The 22,482-nt window shown below is 40.4% G+C and overlaps 1 protein-coding gene across 1 annotated transcript in view; it reads right to left on the reverse strand.

Moving 5' to 3' along the window:
- CTNNA3 (catenin alpha 3) overlaps positions 1 to 22,482 on the reverse strand; it is a 422,479-nt gene that overhangs the window by 148,939 nt on the left and 251,058 nt on the right. Inside the window, exon 9 of the mRNA XM_018920823.3 lies at positions 22,118 to 22,270. Coding sequence (XP_018776368.3) covers positions 22,118 to 22,270 — 153 coding nt within the window. The remainder of the gene's footprint in view (positions 1 to 22,117; positions 22,271 to 22,482) is intronic.

Genomic DNA, 22,482 nt, shown 5'->3' on the forward strand with positions numbered 1-22,482 from the left:
ACTTTGTATCATCACAATACAACCCTAATAGATGCTGTTCCCTCCAAAAAAAAAAAAAAAAAAAAAAAAAAAATTTAGTTGCTTTTCCTCGGAGTGCAGGTCAGAAGTTTTCACTACTGGTCTCAACAATTAATTCATACTGGCTTCAGTATTTTAATTCCTTTGCCCCAGCAGCTGAGGTGCTTGTGAATCCCTAATTTAAATCTGTGTTCACTCCTACACCACCTACGTAAAATGAAGCACTCTACAGGACTCAGTGCAAATACGATTGAGTTAAAGAACTCTTCTATGTCTAAAGCAGTAACATTTCAAGGGTAAAATAAAAAGGCAATGCCAGCCATTCCACCAGGACAAAAACTCTCAGTAGCTTTTGTTTTTTCTTTACCATAAGGTTCCTCAGGTTTTTCAAATGCATTTGGCAGTTTCAAGAAAAACTTTACTTTGATTTCTTGGAATCCAGTACAAAGGTGTGCAAGATGGAGCTCCTGTTTATCAGTGAGGAACTGCTCTAAGCAGTTTTGTCCCTGTCATGATGAGCAAGCAAGGCAGATACAGACAGTTTACAGCAACTTTTTCTCCTGTTTCCTAGTTACACTGGCTCAAACACTTCAGTACAAATACAGTCCTTGATGTAAATTGTGTCACAGTCACAGAATAATAAATGAGGATGAAAGAGGTTCCCAGAGATCATGTACTCCAGCCCTCATGCAAAATATGAGAGTGAACTTGAAACCAACTGGTGCCAATGGCTCAGTGTAACACACCAGCATCTGGGGACAAATTCTGTGAGTGTTACCAGATCATGTGGGAGATTATAAGGGTTAAAAAGTGTGGCTCTTCTCAGACAAAGCATGCTCAGGTTGGGAAGGAGCTCTTAATGCACAGATATTCCTTTTTATTTGAAGTCAACAGCAATAAGGGTTTTCTGAATACAAAGAGGAACAACTTTCTGATCTTGTGCTTCCCCTCCTGATCCTTCAGCTCTAAGCATTCCCTCCTGATGGTCCATTTCAGAATAGTATTCTCAAAGTACAAGCAACAAACCTAGGCTAGGGCATAAGCACTAGGAATTTACATTAGGCCATTTTACAACAGGAAACAGAGGTTTGTAATATTGACATAAGGTGTCTTAAAAATATCTATTAAGTTAAACAAAGTAGCATTGGCTACTTTGGAATAAACACATGCTGTATTTTGGATGAGTATTTGGAGTTTTTACTACAGTGCATTGCCAGCAGCAAATTTAGACCTTTGCCTTTCATTTTGATCAATGTTAATAAGGCTTCTGCTTCCATGAGAAAATGGGCAGAATTTTCTTCTCCTGGCATGGAAGCAGCACTAGTCCACATGTACCTTATGCATAAGTAAAAGGGCTTTCAGTCAGTCTCAGCAGTAGGTGGGGAGGCTCACAGCTATTGCACCCAAAGACAATTCAGATCCCTGGAAGTCATTAACATGGCCTCAGCCATCAGCACTTTCACTGTTGGTACTTCCCTCAGCAGCTCCTGAAGAGATCTTCTTAACACAAATCCAAACCACAATAATTCAAATAAATCGCATGGAAGGAGACAAACACCTGTGTGTATTTTTCCAAGCAGGAGCAAGGGCATGTGTGAACCTCAGGTCTCTTTTGAGGCTATAATGTTGCTAAGAAGGACAAGCTGTTTCAGCAATAATAAATGTCTATAGTCCATAAGAAAAAATCAAGCCCTAGCTCAGATAAGACCTTACTGTCATCTATCACACATCTCAAAAGGTTTCTGCAATCTGAGAAATCTTCATTACACCACAATCTCTCCCCTAAGCAGAATAAACTACACAAATGCATCACATATCTTTTGCATTCTCTGGAAGAAACTAGCTTCCCCTAGGGGACTTCAAACCCAAGTACACTGCAGCTTCAGAAACAAAACTGCAAAATAAAAAAATCCAAGATTGCTCTCAGTCAGAAAATAATTGTCCTTCTGGAGAGCAAAGTTTGTCAGGACAAATAAAAAGCTTTCTTGTCGGCTGGTCTGATTGGAATCAGAACTCTACCCAAAAAAATTTTATCATTTTCTCCAAACATTTTAAAGACACTAAGAAAGCAGTTATACAGTTTTCCTTGAAAACAAACAGAGAACAAACCATCCTTGATGGGGTTTAGCAACATCAATTAATACACTAATTAAGGTGCAGTGGGAAAATAAGACTTTGAACAGAGCATGTAAGTGCAGCATTGGCAGTAGATAAAATATTTCATTAGCCAGATGGATTTTTAAATTCTGAAGGTACAAGAGTGCATTTTTTGATGCCCATTATCTCTACACAGAAGATACGCCAAGGCACATTTCTTTTATTCCTGCAGTTATTAAACAGCTTCTTACAGGCACTTTAACTGATGCTTTTATTATTGGGTGAGAGTTTATCTTTCTGTATTGGGGAGTGGGTTTCTCTCTTTAGAATATCATGACACAACAACTTTTCAGGCTTGAAATTGCTGAAGAGTAAAATTTGGGTACTGCAGATATACTTGGTTAAAAAGATAATTCAAGAAATCATATTGCTCTCCTTGATTTATACATTACATGGGACTTGTGTGTCAAAGAGAGCACAACTGGAAACTCATGTCCCCATTTTTTCAGTTCCTACTCTTTATCAAACAACTGAAAGGCAAAGAAAGATGCCCTTAAAGGCCATGAGAGATATATTACACATGAACAAGTTCACTCTGTTGTCCAAACTTCCTCAGGGTGGAAGACTTTTCCCCTTGCCTATGCTCACACAAGTGCATTCACACCTTGGATCCCCTAATGTTTCCTCCCCAGGCAGAGGATGAAGGCTTTAAGCAAAGATGAAGGCTCAAGCTTCAATCAACCTCAGATTTCCCAATGCTTTCCACTGGGTATTAATGCAAAACAGAAAACTCATTTAGGCTAAACTCCCTGGAGAGCCACTAATTACCTCCAGTGGATTTCCAGAGAGGTGTGGTAATTCTTAACAGCCAGCTACCTGAAGCTATCTATTGCTGAACGTAACAGAGATAACCTAACATCCTTTCTGTAGGCAAAAGGGACAGTGCCCAATGCCTTCAGAGCCTCGGGGAGAGCAGGAGCTCACGAGCAAAGTAAGATTGCCTCTTCCCTGGGAGGGGTCTTATGCTGGAAAGGGACAGAAATCCTTGGGAGAGATGTTCCAGCCATGACTTAAGGATGCAATACAGAGGCTACGGAATGAATCCTGGTTCAGACTTAACTCCAGGTTGAGAACAAAATGCAAAAGTGAGATTTTTGAGGAGTAAACAGTCACTGCACTGCCTCACCACCTGTTTCATTTGCAGTTGAGAACAGCTTTGCTGATATATTGTCCACACTGCACAGCAAGAATTAGATGTACCCCAAAGGATTTTTTTCAGTCAAATTCACTCCATTAACTCCCAAAAATAAGTATTTGTTCAGGAACAGATTGTCTGCTAACTAGCTAAATTCTTCTATAAATTGTACAAAATGAAGCAGCATGTTCTCTAGATGTGATCCCTTCTGCTCCACCAAGAGAAGCTCAGATTCTTTTCATTATTTTACCCAAAGTCCCAAGGCACTTTGACTGTAAATCACTAAGGATAACTAAGTCATTAATTCCATAAAAGCTTCTGTTTCCTCTTCTTGGTGAAGATTTCCTGTTTTGTATTAAATACCTCCTGTCAAGAAGCTGCTTCACTGAGGAAGGACCTTCCAAAGTTCTGCCTAGCCTGAAGTGATCCAGGTCCTTCACTACACTGCAGGGTAAGCCCCAAGTCTGTACTTTGAGATTTTTTTAGCCTAGTGTGAAGAACCCTCTGATCCAACCCAATCCCTCCCACTGACAACCCTACAGAAATTCTTAGTACCATACTGGGGAAGTGTTACCAAAATAAAAACCAGCATGTTTCAGATTTCACGAAAAAATGAACTTGTGTGTCACAAAACTTCAAATACAGTCTTTAGGAAGTTTAGAGTACTGATCCTATCATTTTGCCTCTTTTTTTAACACATAGGAAATAGCAGAAAAACTTACTGGTTTTCCACAAAACCAAGCAAGAGTATTTCTTATAGACACCTCTAAAGAACATTAACGAGACAGAGTGTTAAAGAACATTACCTCAACATGTGTAGTGTTCTCCCTGGCACTGGCAAGGAGTTAAAAAGGTCTAAGGAGGGCAGTGCAAAAATGGACACAAAACCAGCCCAGTAATCAACCCACTGAGGTAGAGGTTAATCCTGGATAATCACAATTCAGATGATATTTCATTTGCAGGAGAGCAACTGAACACTGCGCTGAGGAATAACATTTGAATTCCAGCATTACAGCAGTCAATACAGCTTTCAATATAAATTATAAACAGTAACTGATTATAACTGTTAGCCTGCTCTCTTCAAACCATAAATGAAAAAATGTATTTTCTGCTTCTAATTTTGTGGTATACAGAAATATCTTCTACAGGTTTCTTATGTGTTCTCAGTTTCTACAACGAGCTTTATTCATGAAGACTTAAGAAGTCTTTTGAGGAAAATGACTGTTCATACCAAAAAGAGCCATGAAAAAAACCACAAAGGTCAACATTAAATAATGATTCTATACTTTTTCAAGGGAAAGGCTACATTGATGTATGCCTTCCAGTCATTGCTGCATTTTTATAGGCATTTATGATTACTATGTGCATTTTTATGGGCTTAATAAAACTTACATAGACTACAGTATTTGTTTATAGTGAAAAAACACATTCCTGTGGACTTAAAACTTACCTCCAGTGGGCAATAAAGTAGTATCACAATGCTGCTTGCTCTCCAATCCATTTTCTACCATAAAACTTAATTTCCTTCCAGATCAAGTCAAATAGTTATACCTCAGGTCAAAAGTTACACTCCTTTTATCAGCTTTTACTTTTGTGGAGAAAAACTTACAAACTCAAGTCAAACATGCATTTAACATGGATTGTGCTGCTTTCCCTGCCTCCTTTAGCCTTTCATCTTCCACTCTTTCAGAAAGACTCTTGAATCTGTTAACTTAACTACAGTAGACAACTACACACCTGCAAGCTTCCTCACTCTCCTTTCAGTTTCTTTTGCACTGTTTTTCATTTTACCTGTCTCCATCTCCTTCCACTTTCTGCAGAGCTGAATTAGGCACTGCTACATTGCTGCCTAACGTACTGCTAATTTGACAAAATTAGCTACACGTGCTACACCTGAGGCTTATCACTGGCCCTGCAGGTGTTACCAACCACCTGGTTAAGATGGTTCAAACTCCTCAGAGTATTATGGAACTTCAACTGTTTCCTACCAAGCATAGCCAATATTCTGCTGGTGTAATTAATAAAGCATACATAAATACCCATGGACTGGATTGTTGAGTTTTGTTGCAGGGTTGTTTTTTTTTTCCTAATGACATAACTGCAAGTTCTTTATTTCAAGTTCCATGTGCTCAGACAAGTCTTATCTCATACAAGTTCATCTAGGAGATTGCCTTGATAAATTGGGCCTCAACTAAAAGGAAACTAGGTAATACCTACACTGTGAGACAAACACAGCACACATGCAAGGGAGAACTCTGCCCAGTAAAATTCCAGAATCCATTTCCTTTTCAATAAAGGTGTCAGGCCTGACCCAGAGCCCCACTAAGCTTCCTCTCACTGCTTTAGGTCCCAGTTACATTTGAAGAATTCAGGTAAGTATTCCCTCTCTAGACTCTGAGCTCTAGGTACATCCAAGAACAAATACTGTATTTTTATTATACTCAAGTTCTGGCAAGCTAGCCCAAGACTCCAGTAAAACAGATACTGCCTGTAAGCTGTGACCTGTGTCTCACTAACAGTCTCTCCAAAAAATGTCCCCTCTGCCCCAGCAGCAGCCTCAATCCACTGCAGTAACTGTGAAGTGGCCTCTGATCCCTGAAGAAAGCTCCTTCCACAGGCTGAACATAACAGCAAGTCAAAGCTCTAAAGCTGAACTAAGTGATGATACTCCCCCTCAGCACCATTTACTGCAGTGTTAGCAACAGGGGGTTTCCAGAAGCATGCTGTGTATTACACCAGAAGAAAGCAGGGTTTTCAAAAGGATAAGGGGGCTACTCCAGTTCTGTAATCACATAGCCTTCTCCTTTTCCTTACCTCAGCCTCAAGACACGGCAAATCAGAGAGCAGTTACCCATGCAGCAGGAGGACACCAGCCACGCACAATTAGCCAATACCTTAAAAGCAGGAGGAGTAATCACAACTCCCTGCCAGAATACACAGCTCTTGAAAGAATGAGGTACATACAAGTGCTGATAAACAAATTAATTAATTGCCCTTAACTGCCTGCCACTAGCAAGATCAACATCTATCACCAGTGGAACTCAATAAGGATCAGGATGGAGGAAACCGTTCTCAAAACTGCATGAAACCCTCAATTTCCTGCACTTCAGTAATAAAGAGGAAAATACAACACATACAATAAACTGTCAATAGAGTACTCAAAATTTCAGGTCTTTTTTGTCTATAAAGCACAGGCAAGATTCAAACATATGCATGGATATATCCTTTTATGTTTTCTTATTACTCGTTAGTCAAATATTCCCCAAAAAAGGGGAAAAAAAAAAAAAAGCAAAGGTCATCCAGCTTTTAATATTCTGCAAGTGGCAATATCTGTAAGCCAGCACTCTGAAAGCCTTCCCAGAGCAAGTACAAGTCCATCTCCCAGTTTAAAAGAAGAAATTTAGTTAAGAAAGCAAGTCAGAGCCTAAGGCAGCTAATCTAGTATTGAACCATCAAGCCCTCCCACCTCACACAAGAACACATCATGTGTGTTTAAGGAATTATTTTAAAGTAGCAGCTTTTCAGAAAGAAAACCAGTCCCACTTCCAAAGCTTCTCAGAAGTTAACTCTCTCTTGCAGTACCCAAATGGCTCCCTCCAAACTCTGGAAAAAGAACTTTTTATTGTCCTACTTCCACTCAACAGGACTTGAAAAAATGAAAAGAGTTATGAGCAAAAAAAAAGGGTTTACCCTTTTTTTTTTTTTTTAAAAGGTTGCAGAGTTACAAGTTGAGCTGGGAAGCTGATTGCCGGCAGAGTTCTTTGGTAACTTCATGTTGTAATCACCTGTTAAGCGTCAGTCGTTAACTCTTTATTGTTTATTGAGAATTCCCCTTTTTGTATCAGTACCACCCTGCCTGGGCCAGGTGGATGGCCCTTCTCGGACAGTGAAAGGAGGGGACATCAGAGGACATGCAAAATAACCTCAGACCCAGCATGCCACGGGAGGGACCCCTTCACCAAACCTAGACAAAAACCCCTAAAGCAACGAGCCAACACAGAATTAAGAGATCAAAGTAATGTCTGGACATGAGGAAAAAGGTCCAGAGCCTGCAGAGACTCTGAGAACCTTTGTTGCCCCTCATCCCAGCCAAGCTAGAGCCAGTCCGGACATCAAACCGAGAAGGGAAACAGGGGTGTATCCCTGCTGCTCTGGTGAGGACAGGACCCCCAGCTCTGCCTCCCAGTGGATCCAGCTGCATTTTCCTCCTTCTCCCAATCACTCCTGGGAGCGACGACGGTGTGAGCGTGGACCCCGACCCGTCCGGCCTCCCAGCCTGAACTGATCATTCTTAATAATCCAAAAGCAGATGATTAGTGTAACACTCCATCTCCGACAGCTTAAAACTCAAGCACAACGTTTAAAAAAAAAAAACAAGCCCCAACAGCGACCTAAGCAGCAGCCCAGAGCGGGCTGTCTGTCCCTCAGCACCACTGAGCCGCACCCCCTCACCTCAGCCGCTGCCATTCTGTCTGCAAGAACTGGCACTGAAAATCTCGTAAACCCAGAGAAAAACCTCCAAACATCTTGTTTTCTGTGGTTGCCTCACAGATGGCTATTTTAGAACTTACTTAGAACTTATGCTGCACGAAGTTAGTCTTTAAAGCACAAGGCCACCAAAGCGCCCCGGTTTCAGAAGAGAAAAACCACCTCGAAGTGGACGACAAAGCACAAAACTCAGGGTGATGGGTGGCTTTAGCCGCCCGCCCTGCCCGTGCCCTCCCCTCAGCGCCCAGCACTGCGGCGGCCAAAAGGTGGAATTCCAATGGATAAAACGGCGGAATGGCAGCGGCACGGCCAGCGGGATTCCACCACCAGGTCACCGAAAGGCGCCTGCAGCACTCACGTTTAGAACTCCGTGTGGGGACGTACAGCCATGGGCCACCCCCAGCGGCACTGCCCGCTCCAAACCTTCCCGGGCTGCGCGGGGTGGGCACAGCACAGAGCGGGTGAAAATGGGGGCCCTGAAAATGGGAGTGTGTGTCTGTGTGTGTCAGGGTCCCATCTCACACAGCTCTCTGTGTGTCTGTCTGTCTGTGTGTGTGTCAGGGTTCCATCTCACACAGCACTCTGTGTGTCTGTCTGTGTCTGTCTGTGTGTCAGGGTCCCATCTCACACAGCTCTCTGTGTGTCTGTCTGTCTGTCTGTCTGTGTGTCAGGGTCCCATCTCACACAGCTCCACATTACTTCACTACTGCAGTACAGGACATTCCTATGCATTCACTGTAGCCTACATTTCAAATATCTTGTAAAAACGTAATTAGCCCTCTCATTCACTTTCACCCTTCCTTAATCCCTTAAATGAATCAGTAATTCTCCCAGCTTTATCAGTTTTTTATTCTCCTCTGTAAATGGTGCCATGAAAGCCACGTATAGACAGCCAATTCCAATTCCAGTGGAGCTGGACATAAGCTCACAGCTACTGTAGCTTATGTGGAACAAACGTTGTACTAACATAAAATGTTTCTGTGGCAGTGGAAGTCTCTGTTTCTATTAATAAAGGTTTGTAAAATGTTTTATAAGAAACCCCTGACTAATTTTTGCTGTGTGATCTCTGATCTAGGAAATGTGAAACCGATCACAAAGAAAACATTTAAAACTGCTCATAAACCCTGCAGCCCGTTCTCACTTAGAAAATTGTCCAGATTGCAAACCGCAGATTGCAGGGTGGTTTGCAGCACCAGTGTGGGCTCACCCAGAAGCATGTGCATAGAATTCAAACTGCAGGAATGTGATCATGCTAAGTTCACTGAAAAACTCCTGGGAGATTCTATCTTGTTTCCAGTACACTGGCCTTGAAAAGAGGCAAATGAGGCAAAAGAGACTGGTATTGACTGCAAAGCGATGCCGTGATGAGAAATGAACCTCAGGCACAGCAAACACCTGTCCAACAGCAACACAAAGACTTGCAGCAGTCATTTCAAAGGAAACAAACCTCTGTGCAAGGAAGTCTAGAACTAAAATCTACAAATTATTCTGGGTTAAGCTAAATCTCAGAATATACTGATCTGAATTTCCCATCAGAAAAGTTCCTGGCATATGGCTACTGCTGTCCTCTGTCCCCTCACTGCCTCAACTGTGATAGTGACTGAGGACAGCTCCAACAGAGACAGCACGACTGCACACCTTAGTACTGTCCTGCTCAGCCTAGCAAGGAGGTTCCTTACACCTAGCAAGACTAGCCTATGTTTTTCAGAAGGTTCTAGAAATATGTCATGAACTCAGTATTTTGAATACTATGCTAACAGTTATGAAAAAGGAATTTATTACAATGATGTTAAAATGTAAGCCATGTGATTCCTTGGCAGTGACATTATTGCACATTGCTCAAGTTTGATGTTCAGATTCTTTTTAAAAACTTCAGCAGAAGAATAAAACCAAAGGGAAATACCTGGCAAGATATTCCTTTTGTCTCAGTCAAGCTGTCATAAACAAAAACATATCCAACTTCCCAGATAAACAATGATCATTTGCCCTCCCTGTAATCAGAAATTCTAGTCCATGGCTTCCCACAGTGTTTTCTGATAATTTCCTTACTATTTTCCCTCACAGCCACTTCTTTTTTTTTGATTTCATTTATGCTGTTACTCCTGTATTATAAAAGAATTTGCCCTACTTTTTTCTTTCTTGTCTCAAATACAAGATATGACATAGCTCCTCTAGGTATTGTGTACAAACTGCATTTCAGAACAAAGATGTTTATCAATTATTTCAATATATCTAGAAATTAATGTTATAAAGTACAGTCTTGTAAAAAGCATCACCCAGGCAGTGGCAGAAAAATACTGGTTCAAAAGCCATTTGTCAGTGGTAAAATAACCAGAAAGACTCCTAGAGAAGTGATTAAATTGAGCAAGCCAAGTTGTGGCAAATCATCAGGAAAATACTCATAAATCATAGGATGCTTTGGGTTGAAAGGGATCATCCACTCCCTGCCATGGGCAGGGACACCTCACATCAACAAGGTTGCTCCAAGCCCTGTCCAGCCTGGTCCTGAGCACTCCCCAGGGATGGGGTAACTTCTCTGAGCAACCTGTGCCAGTGCAGCACCACCCACACAGCGAAGACTTTCTTCCTCCTACTTAAACTAAACCTACCTTCTTTCAGTTTAAAACTATGAAGAGTAAACCTCCTCCTTTCACAACTGTCACATTCCAAGGGGAAAATGTAAAAACAAACCTGCAAACCCCAACAAATAACAGAGAGACTTTTTGGTATTTGAGAAACACAAGCTTCAGTAACATGATGTTAGTATTTAGATGGTGAGTGCTTTTTTTGGCACCTTTGGAATTATTCTGTTACAGCTGACTGGTTCATTACAGATCAATGTATCAAAATTATGAGACTTCTGGGGATATAATGGAATCACAATTATCACAATTTCTAATACTCTGAGGAACTTCTAAATCTGGTTTCTGCAGTAATAAGAGGCAGGAAGTCAGTGCCAATGCACCTGTGCAGTTCTCTGTACAGAATCACCAGAGATGTTAACCAGTGTGTCCTGCTGGGGACTCCATTCCCCCGGAGTTCCCGTAACTCCCAGCACACTGCACAAGGTGCCTGACATTTCCAGCTGCTGAAATATGCCCCTCAGACACAGAAAATCTGATCAATCTTTGGGTTGTTTATCTTTTGTTCTCTTGCTTCACACTTATGCAATAAAGGCTGTGATTAAGAGGATTAATGAAAATGTCACCATTTATCACCTGAAGTTCAATCAGTAATAGGAAAGTTGAATCTTATTTGATTAATTATACAGAGGTACAAAAATACTTGCATTATTAATTCAGGACTTGCTGCAAAATTCTAGAACTCTGTGAGGCCCTTAACAGCAAGGTCCAAAGTCTTAAGGCTTACATACCCTCGGAAGTACATGCCTGACTTAACCAAACTTTATTGAATTATTTTTCTTAATTCACTGTCTTGACCACATTAGCTCTCCATTAAGCATCCATCTACCAGCTCCAAAATATCCAGAAATAAGTTACCCTTCTTTAAAGGCCTCCTTCCATCTGCCTACCACCTCTCAACTACTATTGCCAGACTGCTTCTACTAGAACATAATACATTTTTTTGCATGGAAAGAATTTGCGCAGCATTCCTGTGCTGCCTTTGATATTAGAAGTAATTCCACACCACCCTCTCCCTCAAATGCCATTACCATCTTTAGGTACAGCACCTTTTCCTGTTGCAGGCTCTCTGCAAACACCCACCCAGCTGGAGCAACACCTGGCAGCAGAGGGTTTGCAGGCTGCCCCAGGGCCCTCACAGCCTCCTGCCAAGCAGGTCAGTTTGCTGAGGGACTCTGCAAAGTCACTGAAATGGGAAAGCTGGGGTTTACACATGACTCTGGGGCTCCTTGGCACTGCATTCGTGTCTCAGACATCAAGAGTTAGACTTCTAAACAGCTGCAGAAAAAAAAAAAAAAAGTATCTCTAAGTAAAATGATTGTGCCTTTTTTTTTTTTTATTATTTATTTTGTGGTTAGATTACTATTGCTAATCACAGACTTGCTAAAATTAGCAGTGTCAGCAGTCAGGTTACTCAAATGGGTCGCCTGAGGTCTTTAAGTGGATTTAAGTGAACAATGAATAAGGGACAAGAAAGGAACTCCTCTGCCCACACGACCCCAGGGAGATGCTACTGAACCCTGCCTGAGGTGGCACTGGGGCTCTCCTGAAAGGGAAAATCCCACAGCAGCCAGGGGAGCCCGAACTGGAATTCTCAATCACACAAACTGAGGATGCACAGAAATCAGCAAACTAAAATTAGGTGGTTTTCCTCTCAAAAACAGAGCATTAGCTTACTAAGTGAGAGCAAAAAAAAAAAAAAGAAGAAAGAATGTGTGATAAGTTAATTAGAAGGGTAATGTAATGAAAATCCACTTCTCATTTTTAAATATTGATCACGCTTAAAAGAGCTTATCTTATTTTAAAAATGACATCCTAATCTGCTGACAGATACATTTTATTCCCAAAATGCTGCCCACTGTTCTGCATCCACATCTCCATATGCTAACTGCTGCACAGTTTGATGCTCTCAAGCAGAAAGCCACACTGGAGTTCTGTACCTGCAGTTCCCACTGTGCAAAGGGACCCTGTATGCTCAGGACAGCTGCTGTGCACGCTTCTGTACATGACTAACACACAAGCTGTGCCACACAAATACATACAAGATGTATTCCACAGCTTCCAGTCTTCAACTGCTATTCTGACATATTTGATCATACCACTGAAAGTATATTCTGGATTAAAGAAGAATAGTGAGCAAAAGCAACAGCAAAAAAATGACAAGCCCTTGACTTGCATCTTACATCTGGGGATGAAAACCCTCAGCATTGAACAGCCTGAAACTAAAACCTTCCACGTAACAGAATTCATGCTTCTTGTCTACTGATTATACTCCAAGGACTATGATAAAAGACTTCTCTCTTCTGATAGTCTGAAAGTTAATAAAGATGTTCCAGTAATCTGTCAGTTTGACCTCTGCACATGCACTTCTGATGTGTTGCCATTGTCAGAAGTAGTTCTGGTTTTCAATAGCTCAGTAAAATCAATATTTAAAAAGAGGCAATGAAGGATTAAAACGTTATTTTTATTTTGTGTTTGCCAGTCTGGGATTAAAACTGATAGAAATAGGAATAGTGCTGAGAATACTCAATTCCCAATTGTCTTTGAAGGTGGTAGAAAGAAATCAGAGCCTCCCAACTGACTGGACTTTGTACATGCAGTACTTTGATAAAGGCAAAATTAAAGGATTGTTAAATCCATTTTAGATTAAGCTGCTATCTGAGAGGAAACTATGCAAGTGTGTATAGGATATCAAATCAGGGGGATTGCTGGTTTTCAGAGTTCAAGTAGTTTTATTTCCATGGACCTTAGCTCCAAGTAAAAGCTGAGTAAGGTAAAAGAATGCAGTCCTTAAGTACTGGATGTTCAGAGGTAAAAGTAACAGCTGTCACAGGCTGCTTGCAAGTTAGTTGTACGCTCAGGAAAGGACAAAAGGGAAATAATTTGTTTAGGATGTTTTTGTTGCATCTTCCAGACCTATGGATAGTCGTTCTCAACCCAATTTTCTGGGACACTATATTTAAATTTGACATAGAAAGATGTAGCAAATTACATACAAAATCAGACACAGTAGCAAAGAAAAGCTATCATCTTTTAAGTGCATGCCAGTAAGTGTGAGAGTCTTCCCACTGTAAGAGAAATATTTAAATATATTTATAAATATATTAAATATATTTAAATATTTAATACTTAAAGAGAAATATTTACTGTTTGCATAGAAAATACTAAACAACCTGTTAGACTTTGCAAATTCCATGTTAAAACAACTTTTGGCAGAGCTGTTTTCCACAAGAGGCAGAAATAGACAGCTTTAGTTCAAGAGCCAGTGGCTGTGGTTTGCCTTTTAGGAGAAAGGAAGCCTTTTCTTGAGCATGCTTATTAATTTATTGTCAATATTATTTTTGGTTACCAGATACTTACTATTATTTCCACTATCCTCATTTTGCAAACATTTTGGAAATGAACTGCAAATGCTGAAAACATTTCTTTTTTTACCATATGTAAAATCTTCCATATTGTTTGTCAAATTGGCATTGTAACTCTAATAGCATTAAACAAAAAATAATTTTTAATCTATGTGTATATAAAACCTCAATTTCCTTACAGAAATAGAAACAATATGCATTTTTGTAACTCAAGGATTTTTCTCCTTTACAGCTTTTAACTTAATTTTTTTGATGCTCTCTTAAGGAGAATTCATGTTCAATAGATGTGCATTTTCTACACTGGAAATCTTTGCACTAACTCGCAAACTTGTTTTTTGAGCAACACTCTGTGTCTTGCATGCCTCTGCCGCTCTGTATCAACACATCAGAACACTGAGGCACTTAAATCTGTGCGCTGCTTGTTACTGCCCCCTGTTTGGAGTCCCAGAAGCCAGCCCTGTCATATTGCAGAAGAAGCAAAACTGAAACACACACGGGCAACAATTAGGCCACAGGCTGAAGTGTCACATTTATGTATCAGCAGATCTGAAGTCAGTATTATTAGATCAAGGGACAGAGACAAAGGTACATTCATGTGCTGAGAGAAGGGACGAAGAACACAAAGTTCACTTCATCATCGCCTCCACTTCTATTAAATCTCTCTGCCTCTGCCTGGTATAGCTGACCTTTAAACACCACAGTGGGAGATCTGCATCTGTGCCAAACGAAAAGATAATCAGAGCATTCTTCCCTGCTCCCATCAAATTCCTTTTTTAATCTCAAGTTCAGCCAGCCTATCACTCCTCCTCTCAGAAAGCATTACATCTCCATGATGGATCAGCTCAGGAGAACAGTCTGTCAGCTTCCTCAAACAAGAAATTGCCACTTCCACAGGGCCTGCTTTTCTCCTCCTGTAGATGTGACATTTCAGTCTTCTTGTTACCTAGTTGTTGTTCACTGTTATATACTTGTTATCTCAATAGCAGAATTTGCTTTTGTCTTTGGTAAAGTGAACCAGAGGCCAGAACACTCCAGTCACTAAAAACAGCTCTGTCTTAAAGGGGACTAGAAAGAACACCTGGGTCCCTTAAAGCTTTTTGTTATTATTTTGCCTTAATTTTCATAATTCAAAATGGAGTTTATATTCAGAGATAATTTTGAAATGTTCTAGAAGAGTCTTTTTAAAATGTTTCCATGCAATCAAACATTTCAACTAGACTTATAATTTAATTTCAATATTTAAAATTAAAAGGTATTTCAAAGCAAAACCTAAATGTGTCAAATCTGAAAGTACTAATTCTTCGTAATTTGAAATATTTTTTCAAAACTGCTGCATTGGAATTCCCATTAATAACAAGCATTTTCTAAAAAAACCCAAATCTTTGAAGAATTTTTTTTTTGCCAAGGCTCACAAAGACTTAGACTACAGAGAGAATCTTAACCCAAATCTTTTTTCATCCCGCAATATATTCTAGGGGTTTTTTCAATGTAACATAATCAATATTCAGACTTAGAAGTATTTTATGCAGTATATGAGGAATATAAGGCACTGCAGCCTAAAATAACCTCCATTAGAAGAATGTTTAATGTGACCCTTGGTGCTCACCAAAATACTTCAGCAGCTGAGTGCTCGTTTCATATGTGGGAAGTGTCCAATATCATAGCCAAAGTGGGCAGTTTCATGTGGATTTGGTTTTTTTTACTATGTAACTAGGACTGTTCTGCTTCCTCCACATACCTGAATGCCTTATTCACGTTTAAAACGGAGACACTCTGGTGTGTGCAATTATTGTGCAGCTATGGCAGTGCAAAGATGTTAACCATGGTATCTCAAACCCTTTGCCAATGTCTGAGCTTTTCCAGTACTAGTGGTGGCCACAAAGCCCCACTGATGCTCCTGGGAAGTGTGGCTGGCACCCCAAGTCTGTGCACATTTTAACAGCAGGCAGAACCTCCAGGCCACGAGCACAGAGCAGTTAATAAACTCAGCAGAGACAAAACCTAAGAGCACAAGAAAGAAGATAGTTAGTTACTGCTATGTCTGGAAATATCATCACCCCAGAGCTGGAATGGTGTTCAGTGTTTCCATCTCACTGATGCACTGAATTTATATCCGTGCTTCTGAATTGTATGACTTTGCTGTGTCTTAAATCAATTTTTGAAGGAAGGCCCTAACTTCCAAATGCTAATTCAGGAGGGAGATTTGTAGATCTTACTGCTCAGGCCAATATACAAAGGTCACTGGCCTATGAGGATACTGTTTGTTTCTTAAATGACAGTATGAGCAGTGAGCCAGTGCAGCAGCAATCTAGCTTAGCTCAATTAGCATCTCTTATTCAGAGAGGGGGGAAAAGTATCTTCTCTCTCAAGACTTCTTGTTTCTATTAGAGAATTCTTCCTTTTCAGATTAAAACAGAAACCACAGAAAATCTCTCTTGATATTTTAAGCAGTACTTCAAATTTCCATACCAAATTTACTGTTGGATTAACCTTTGTGAGAAGATGAACCTTTGTTTTTATAATATCCAACTCAGTCTATTGTGTTTATATACAAAACATTTTGTAATCTACTCTTCAAGCATCCTTGATCTTTCAAAAACAGATTAAAAAACTGCCTTCATAGAGGATATACCTGATTAAAACTGCTATACAAAGTGAAAGAAAATGCAACGTAATGCAAGTCTCAAAATAGACCAACTGTCAGCTCTCTAGGTACAAACCAACTCACCTCACTTCTGTCATCTAAAAATTAGGCATCCACACTAAACTAATCATTTAATCATAGAAGAAACAGGCACTGTATGTAATCAAGAGGAATCTTAGGAAAATCTTTATCTTGAGTTAAGAGTCAATGGGGTAAATAAGGTTTTAAATTGAGACAAGCCCAACACAATAAATCTCAGAATACCTGTTAGAATTTGTTAACTTTGAAAGCAGACAAAAGCAGCAAAGCACTGAGAGGAGTGATACTGGTGGGTGGGGAGTACAGGCCTGTATTATTGGTACAGGTTTTAAACTGAGCACAGAAGGAAACACTTAAACTGGAAATAACACAAATATCAAAGGCTTGTTTTACTTAAAAATGGACTTCCAGCCTAGTTCTGTGATGTTGCTGTACAAGCTGGCTTGCACAGGGCAGTTATTGGGCTGTGAATAAAAAACCCAGACGGCTCGAGAAAAGCAGCCCCTGGGCTGACAGACAGGAATCAGGCAATTCATTCCCTTGTGAGCTGCAGACACCTCAGGGCTCCGCAGCTGGGCGGGGGCAAGGAGCAGATCGGTGACAGGGCTTTTGACCCCCCCACGGAGCAGGGCTCGGACAATGAGCTCCCTGCTTTGCCACAGGGACATCGGGCTGTGTGTGCTGGCCCTGCCTCCAACCTGCCCCACGAAACACGTGCCTATCAGATGTAACACCGTGACATCCAAACCATTTTATTCCTATCCCCACTGGACTGGCTGGCTGCAATAATGAAACCCATCCTTACGTGACTGCAGATCTGGCTACACAGATACACAGGTCCTTGCGGTCCAGATTAAGAAACCTTTTTCATAAATTTCTGCAATCAAGTGAAATATTGTGACAGGAAAATTAAACACTGATGGTTTAATCAATATGGCCACAACAGCATATTTATAACTGAGCCACAGAACAACATTAACAAAGGATATATGAGAGTAGGCAATACCGTTGTGCTGATCCAAATTATTGCTTGCTGATTATTTTGAGAATGCAATATCCTCTCTTTTGACATTTTGTTCTGCCTTCACTTTCAAATTACTATTATCAAATTCAACTTTGGTGCAACACTAACATCATCAGTCCAGCCCAACAACTGCTCTGAAGCCTGACAAGTGTGTAGAGCATGTTCAGCTGGAACACTGCCTGTCAGGACAGAGCTGAGACGCTGCTTTGTATGAGAGGAGACTCACTGAAGCTGAACTCATGATTGGATTCAGGAAAATCTACATTTTTTTAAAAACACCTTTTCCTTAATTTGGAGAGAAATAAACTTTTCATTACACAGGTAATTTCACAGCATATATCTTCAAGTGCAACAAGTTACCTTTTTAAAATGAAAATAGTGGTAAATCTTCCTTATGCTATAAATACCTTTTAGAAGAGCAATGTAAAAATAAAGAGGAATGCACACCCCTGTTTTCATACATGAAAGCAATGGAAGAATGAGAGATCTGGACTACTGATTGTACTGTGTATGAGATCCAGGCATGTGGATGCCAGACTCCTCCAAGAATTAGAGTGGCTGAATAACCAGCAAATTCCCTGGCGATTCAGACAGATTAGCATCACTTGTTTTAGCCTCGGGAACAAATCAGCAGGAAATTGGCAGAAAGCTATAAGCCAGGAATTTCTGCAGTATCTGCATTAACTTTTTATAAATTTTGTTTACACATATTTTAACAAGTTATTTGGAGCAGTAAATAAAATAACTAATGAAGATTTGTAAAAGGATGCAATGGTACTAAATGGCTAAAGGGTAACAGTGATGAAATTCAGTCTAGAGAGATTAAAAGTGAGTAATTTTGTGAGGAAATAACCAACAGTTTCTGTGATTCTATAAAATATCTTGACTGTATTGATTAGCATGCTCAGTCCTGCCCTACCACCCCATGGGCTGCAAGGTGCTGGAAAAGGTACAGGGAAGGGACCAAGTGGATCATTTTGTGGCTTCCAAATAAAAGACCAGAAATACTCTGAAAACAATAAACAATGAAAGAATAAGTGACATGGAGAAGGAAAGTAGGGACCGGTGTTCATTATCTCTTATGATACCAGAATTCACAGACAGCAAAAGAAAAGATCATATGTGGGGGTAGTCAGGTTGTGAAAGTCTTGAGCACAGGATGCTCGAGGTGTCAGAGATTTACAGTGGGCTCAGACCTGGAGCACTTTACAGTCAGAAACTAAGCACACTGAGAATGCTAATAGCTTTTTTCCTTAGCTTTTGTTCCCCTAGACAAAACCTAGGGATTGCCAGCATCTGAGCTGTTTTTCCCCTCTCAAAGCTTGCAACAGCTCTGCTGTGTTGGGCATGCTACTTGCAGCAAACAAAAGAAAAAACCACCTTTTTTAATCTGCTAAACAAGGTACTGTGTACTTAACAATATGCACAGTCGTGCCTGCAGCACTGGCCTCTGCTCTGCCATCTGGTGCCCACAAGCCACCCAACTCCCTGGATGTTACAACTACACCTAGATGGTAAAACTGCTCTCATAGTTGTATTTCAAAAGCCTGATGTCTCATCTCCCTCACCAGCAGTCTTCTCTGGTACGGTTAGTGCTCTGTGCCTTTTTCTGCAACATTTTTCTTAGTTGTTAAAATGTTTTAACTACACCTAGTCTCTTAGTATTCCATAGCCAGGTACATGCCACCCATGATCTGGCATTTCAATACTTAAATTTATTTTCAGTAGCAGTGATGAAGCCCTTTTCTTCAACAGCATAACTGACTGGCTTTTGGAGCTGTATTCCATAACATCCAAGTTGTAAGGGAATTTGTTTGCTGGTTCTTTTATCAGTGAAGGAAACAGACAAGCAAGGAAAGAATGTGAGGCCTCCCCTGCAAACATGCAGCTCATAGCTCTCATTTAAGAACCCCCTAATAAAATACAATAATGCTTGGAAGTTTCCTCCTAAGTTATGGGAATTTTATACTGGATTGGGTCTTGAATTCACCTGTCATCCAACTCCAAATCTTACAGAGAGCAGACAGCACCAGGCTATGGAACACTTCCCTGGCTAAAGCCTGGGCACCTGTCCCAAAGGGGACAAGTGATGTTTATACATGACAATTTTCACAAGAAACACCACTTCTGTTTTAAATAAAGGGATAATGGAAATAGCAAGGAACCAAACACAACTCACCTCCTTTTGGTCAGTCCTGCCCTTCTGCAGAATGAGGCTCCCTGCTTTGGGGAGCACTCTTAGCTAAACCTGACTTCTCCAGCATGTGCCATTCTCCATTATCCATGGCCCCATGCTCAGCTGGAAACCAAGCTCCAAGCACCTTGGCCATTTCTCAGTTCTGGAGCATGTGCATGTTTAGGTACACACACTTCTGAAAACCACAACTACTCAGATCCAAGTCTATCTATACTATTTTCCTTGAGAAAGCAAAAGTGCAGTGCTCCACTGTATCAATTTAAAAATACAAATATTCTCAGCTTAACATAGTTTAGGCCACTGTAGTGGCTGCTAAAACCTGAATATGCTTCCAGTTGGAACTGCTATAGTAACTGCTCTAATGTATTTAAAAACTATACATTTACATAAATTTAACTGGTATTACACATTCCCTAAAAGAGCTGCCATATTTCTCTCACATGATGCTGTCGGAAATGACAGAATTTTTCTTAAAACTGAAATAAATCTGTTTATCTCCACAAAGCCCTTTTGTGGCCACTTGCTTAGCTGATAGATTTTTTTCATTTTTGTTCTGTTTTACCCCAGATAGGCTCACAGTTGATGGATGCAGTACAACTACCACCTAATTAATTTGCTGGAGAATTTAGCAGTTGATAAATACAGTTTATCAAAAAGCCATCAATCAAGCTTTTGCTTAAAGATACTGGTAAGGGCATTAAACCAATGTAAGCAACTTTTAAGTAAGATACTTAGTTCTACTAGATATCCAGAAGATAACATAAAGTAAAATTGAAGTTAATTTGAATAGCAGCCCACGATATAATGCCCAGTAAGGAGACATTTGGAACAACCAATTCAACAATAGGAGGTGGCACTGTGTACAGTCTCTAAGAAGTAAGTTTTCTTCACTGTAGGCAGCACAATGAGTCACAGCATAAATATAAATATGTACACACACACACTGTGTTTCACACATGCAGCAAGATCAGGCTGTGGATTTTCCAGGCAGTGAATCTGTGCAGCCATCAGTCTCTCTAATCACACACCCACACTCATGGCCAGCTAGTTCTTGCATTTGGGACACAAATTCAAACCCAGGAAAGAAAGCGAATATTGGATTTTATGCTTAAGTCTTTTAATATGAATCATGATTTGGGTATTTCAGCTGGACTCAGAAATTCACTCGAGTTATTTGGTCTTCAGTGATCACCTGGTCTTTCTAAAAATGAAGTCACTTCAGGATGGTTCAGCTTCAGTATTAAAAATCCAGGAAAAGCCTGCAACTTTGAGTTTGTGTTTCAGCTGTCATTTGATTTTGCATCCCAGTCAAAATCAGATACTCTTGTAAATCAAAGAATAACAACTTTCCTTATTCTGTAAGAACATGACCACAAAGAGAAACGCAAATGCAATACCCTATTTTTACTTTAGCTCTTTACCTATTTTTCTTTCATTGTCTCTAGGTCACTCAAAATTAATTATTAATTCTGAGCCAAATAGTTTTCCTAAGTAAATTTTCAGCTGCAGAGTGAATTCATTGATTTTTTTTTTCCCATTTTTGCATTACTGCACACCAAAGCACCAAAAGCTAAAAAAACCCACAAAAATTACTGATGCATTCCTTCCAGGCACTTGAGATGATGCTGCTGTGAATTTTTGACTTTAGTATTCCAGCAGTGTTCCAAGCTCCAGCTCAAATGAGTTTTGGTCAGTGTATATTTAGACACACTTGCAGGACTGATTATCCAACAAACTAAAATCTGCCCCCAGTTGTATTTGCAAATTTCTCAGTGCTGAAGAAGTATCATTTCTAAGCAATAAGGAAGTAGATCCTTCAGAAATGAATCCTGAGTCTCCAATGTGTGCAGGGGACTCATTTAGCATGCAGGCAGGAGCTGGGCTCGGCGATTCCTGGGGGTCCTTTCCAAGCCGCAATATTCAATGATTGTGGCAGCGAGCTCCTGCCCTTAAGCTGGGTCACAGCCCCATCTCCCCTTCAGCAGGTCACTGCACAGGTCACAGACTTTCCAAGGGAGAAAGCTGGCAGACAACTGGCACTAACACAGTGCCTCCTGTGCTTTGGGCAGCAGGATCCTGAACACTGCGAGCTAATACTCCCAGAAACACACATTTAGTCAAGTTCCCACTGAACACCTCGGTGGAAAGGCTTACACTGATTTCTCAAATTACAATTCCACACCATCTAATTTCTGTGCAATGAAATGCTATGCAAGGACAAAGCACTCTGTCTTACTACATACCATTACAAGAAAATGGAGTACATTTACTGTTACCCAAGGCCACTTATTTATTCTTTCCTGAAATGCCAGCCTTAAACATTTTTTGGTATCTGCCGGCAAAGGGAGTGTTCAGTGGCAAGTCACTTACACCAATATTCCAAACAAGTGCAATTCCACCAAACATACCTCCACAAGCCTGCTGGTATGTTCTCGAAATATAGCAGCATATTCCTTTATTTCTTTCTCTCTTCCATTTTTAGCAGCTTCAATGAGAACCAGCAGAGGAACAGTGGTGTCTAAGAAGGAGTCTGAGATGTGATCTATAATGGCTTTCCGGAGCTGCAAAAGAAAGCAGTTACATCAGCACCTGCTAACTGGAGTATCCATTAAAGTCTGCTGGAATTACTGTCCATTCCTATTTGTAACACAAACACATACACACTCTATTCATGCATTATTTACACCATAGCTCTGAAACCTATGGCAGCTACAACTGATGTATTAAATACAGAAAAGTATATTTAATTTAAAGGAAAACTTTAATATGCCAC

The sequence above is a fragment of the Serinus canaria genome, chromosome 6 (genome assembly GCF_022539315.1).
Source record: "Serinus canaria isolate serCan28SL12 chromosome 6, serCan2020, whole genome shotgun sequence".
Lineage (NCBI taxonomy): Eukaryota > Metazoa > Chordata > Aves > Passeriformes > Fringillidae > Serinus > Serinus canaria.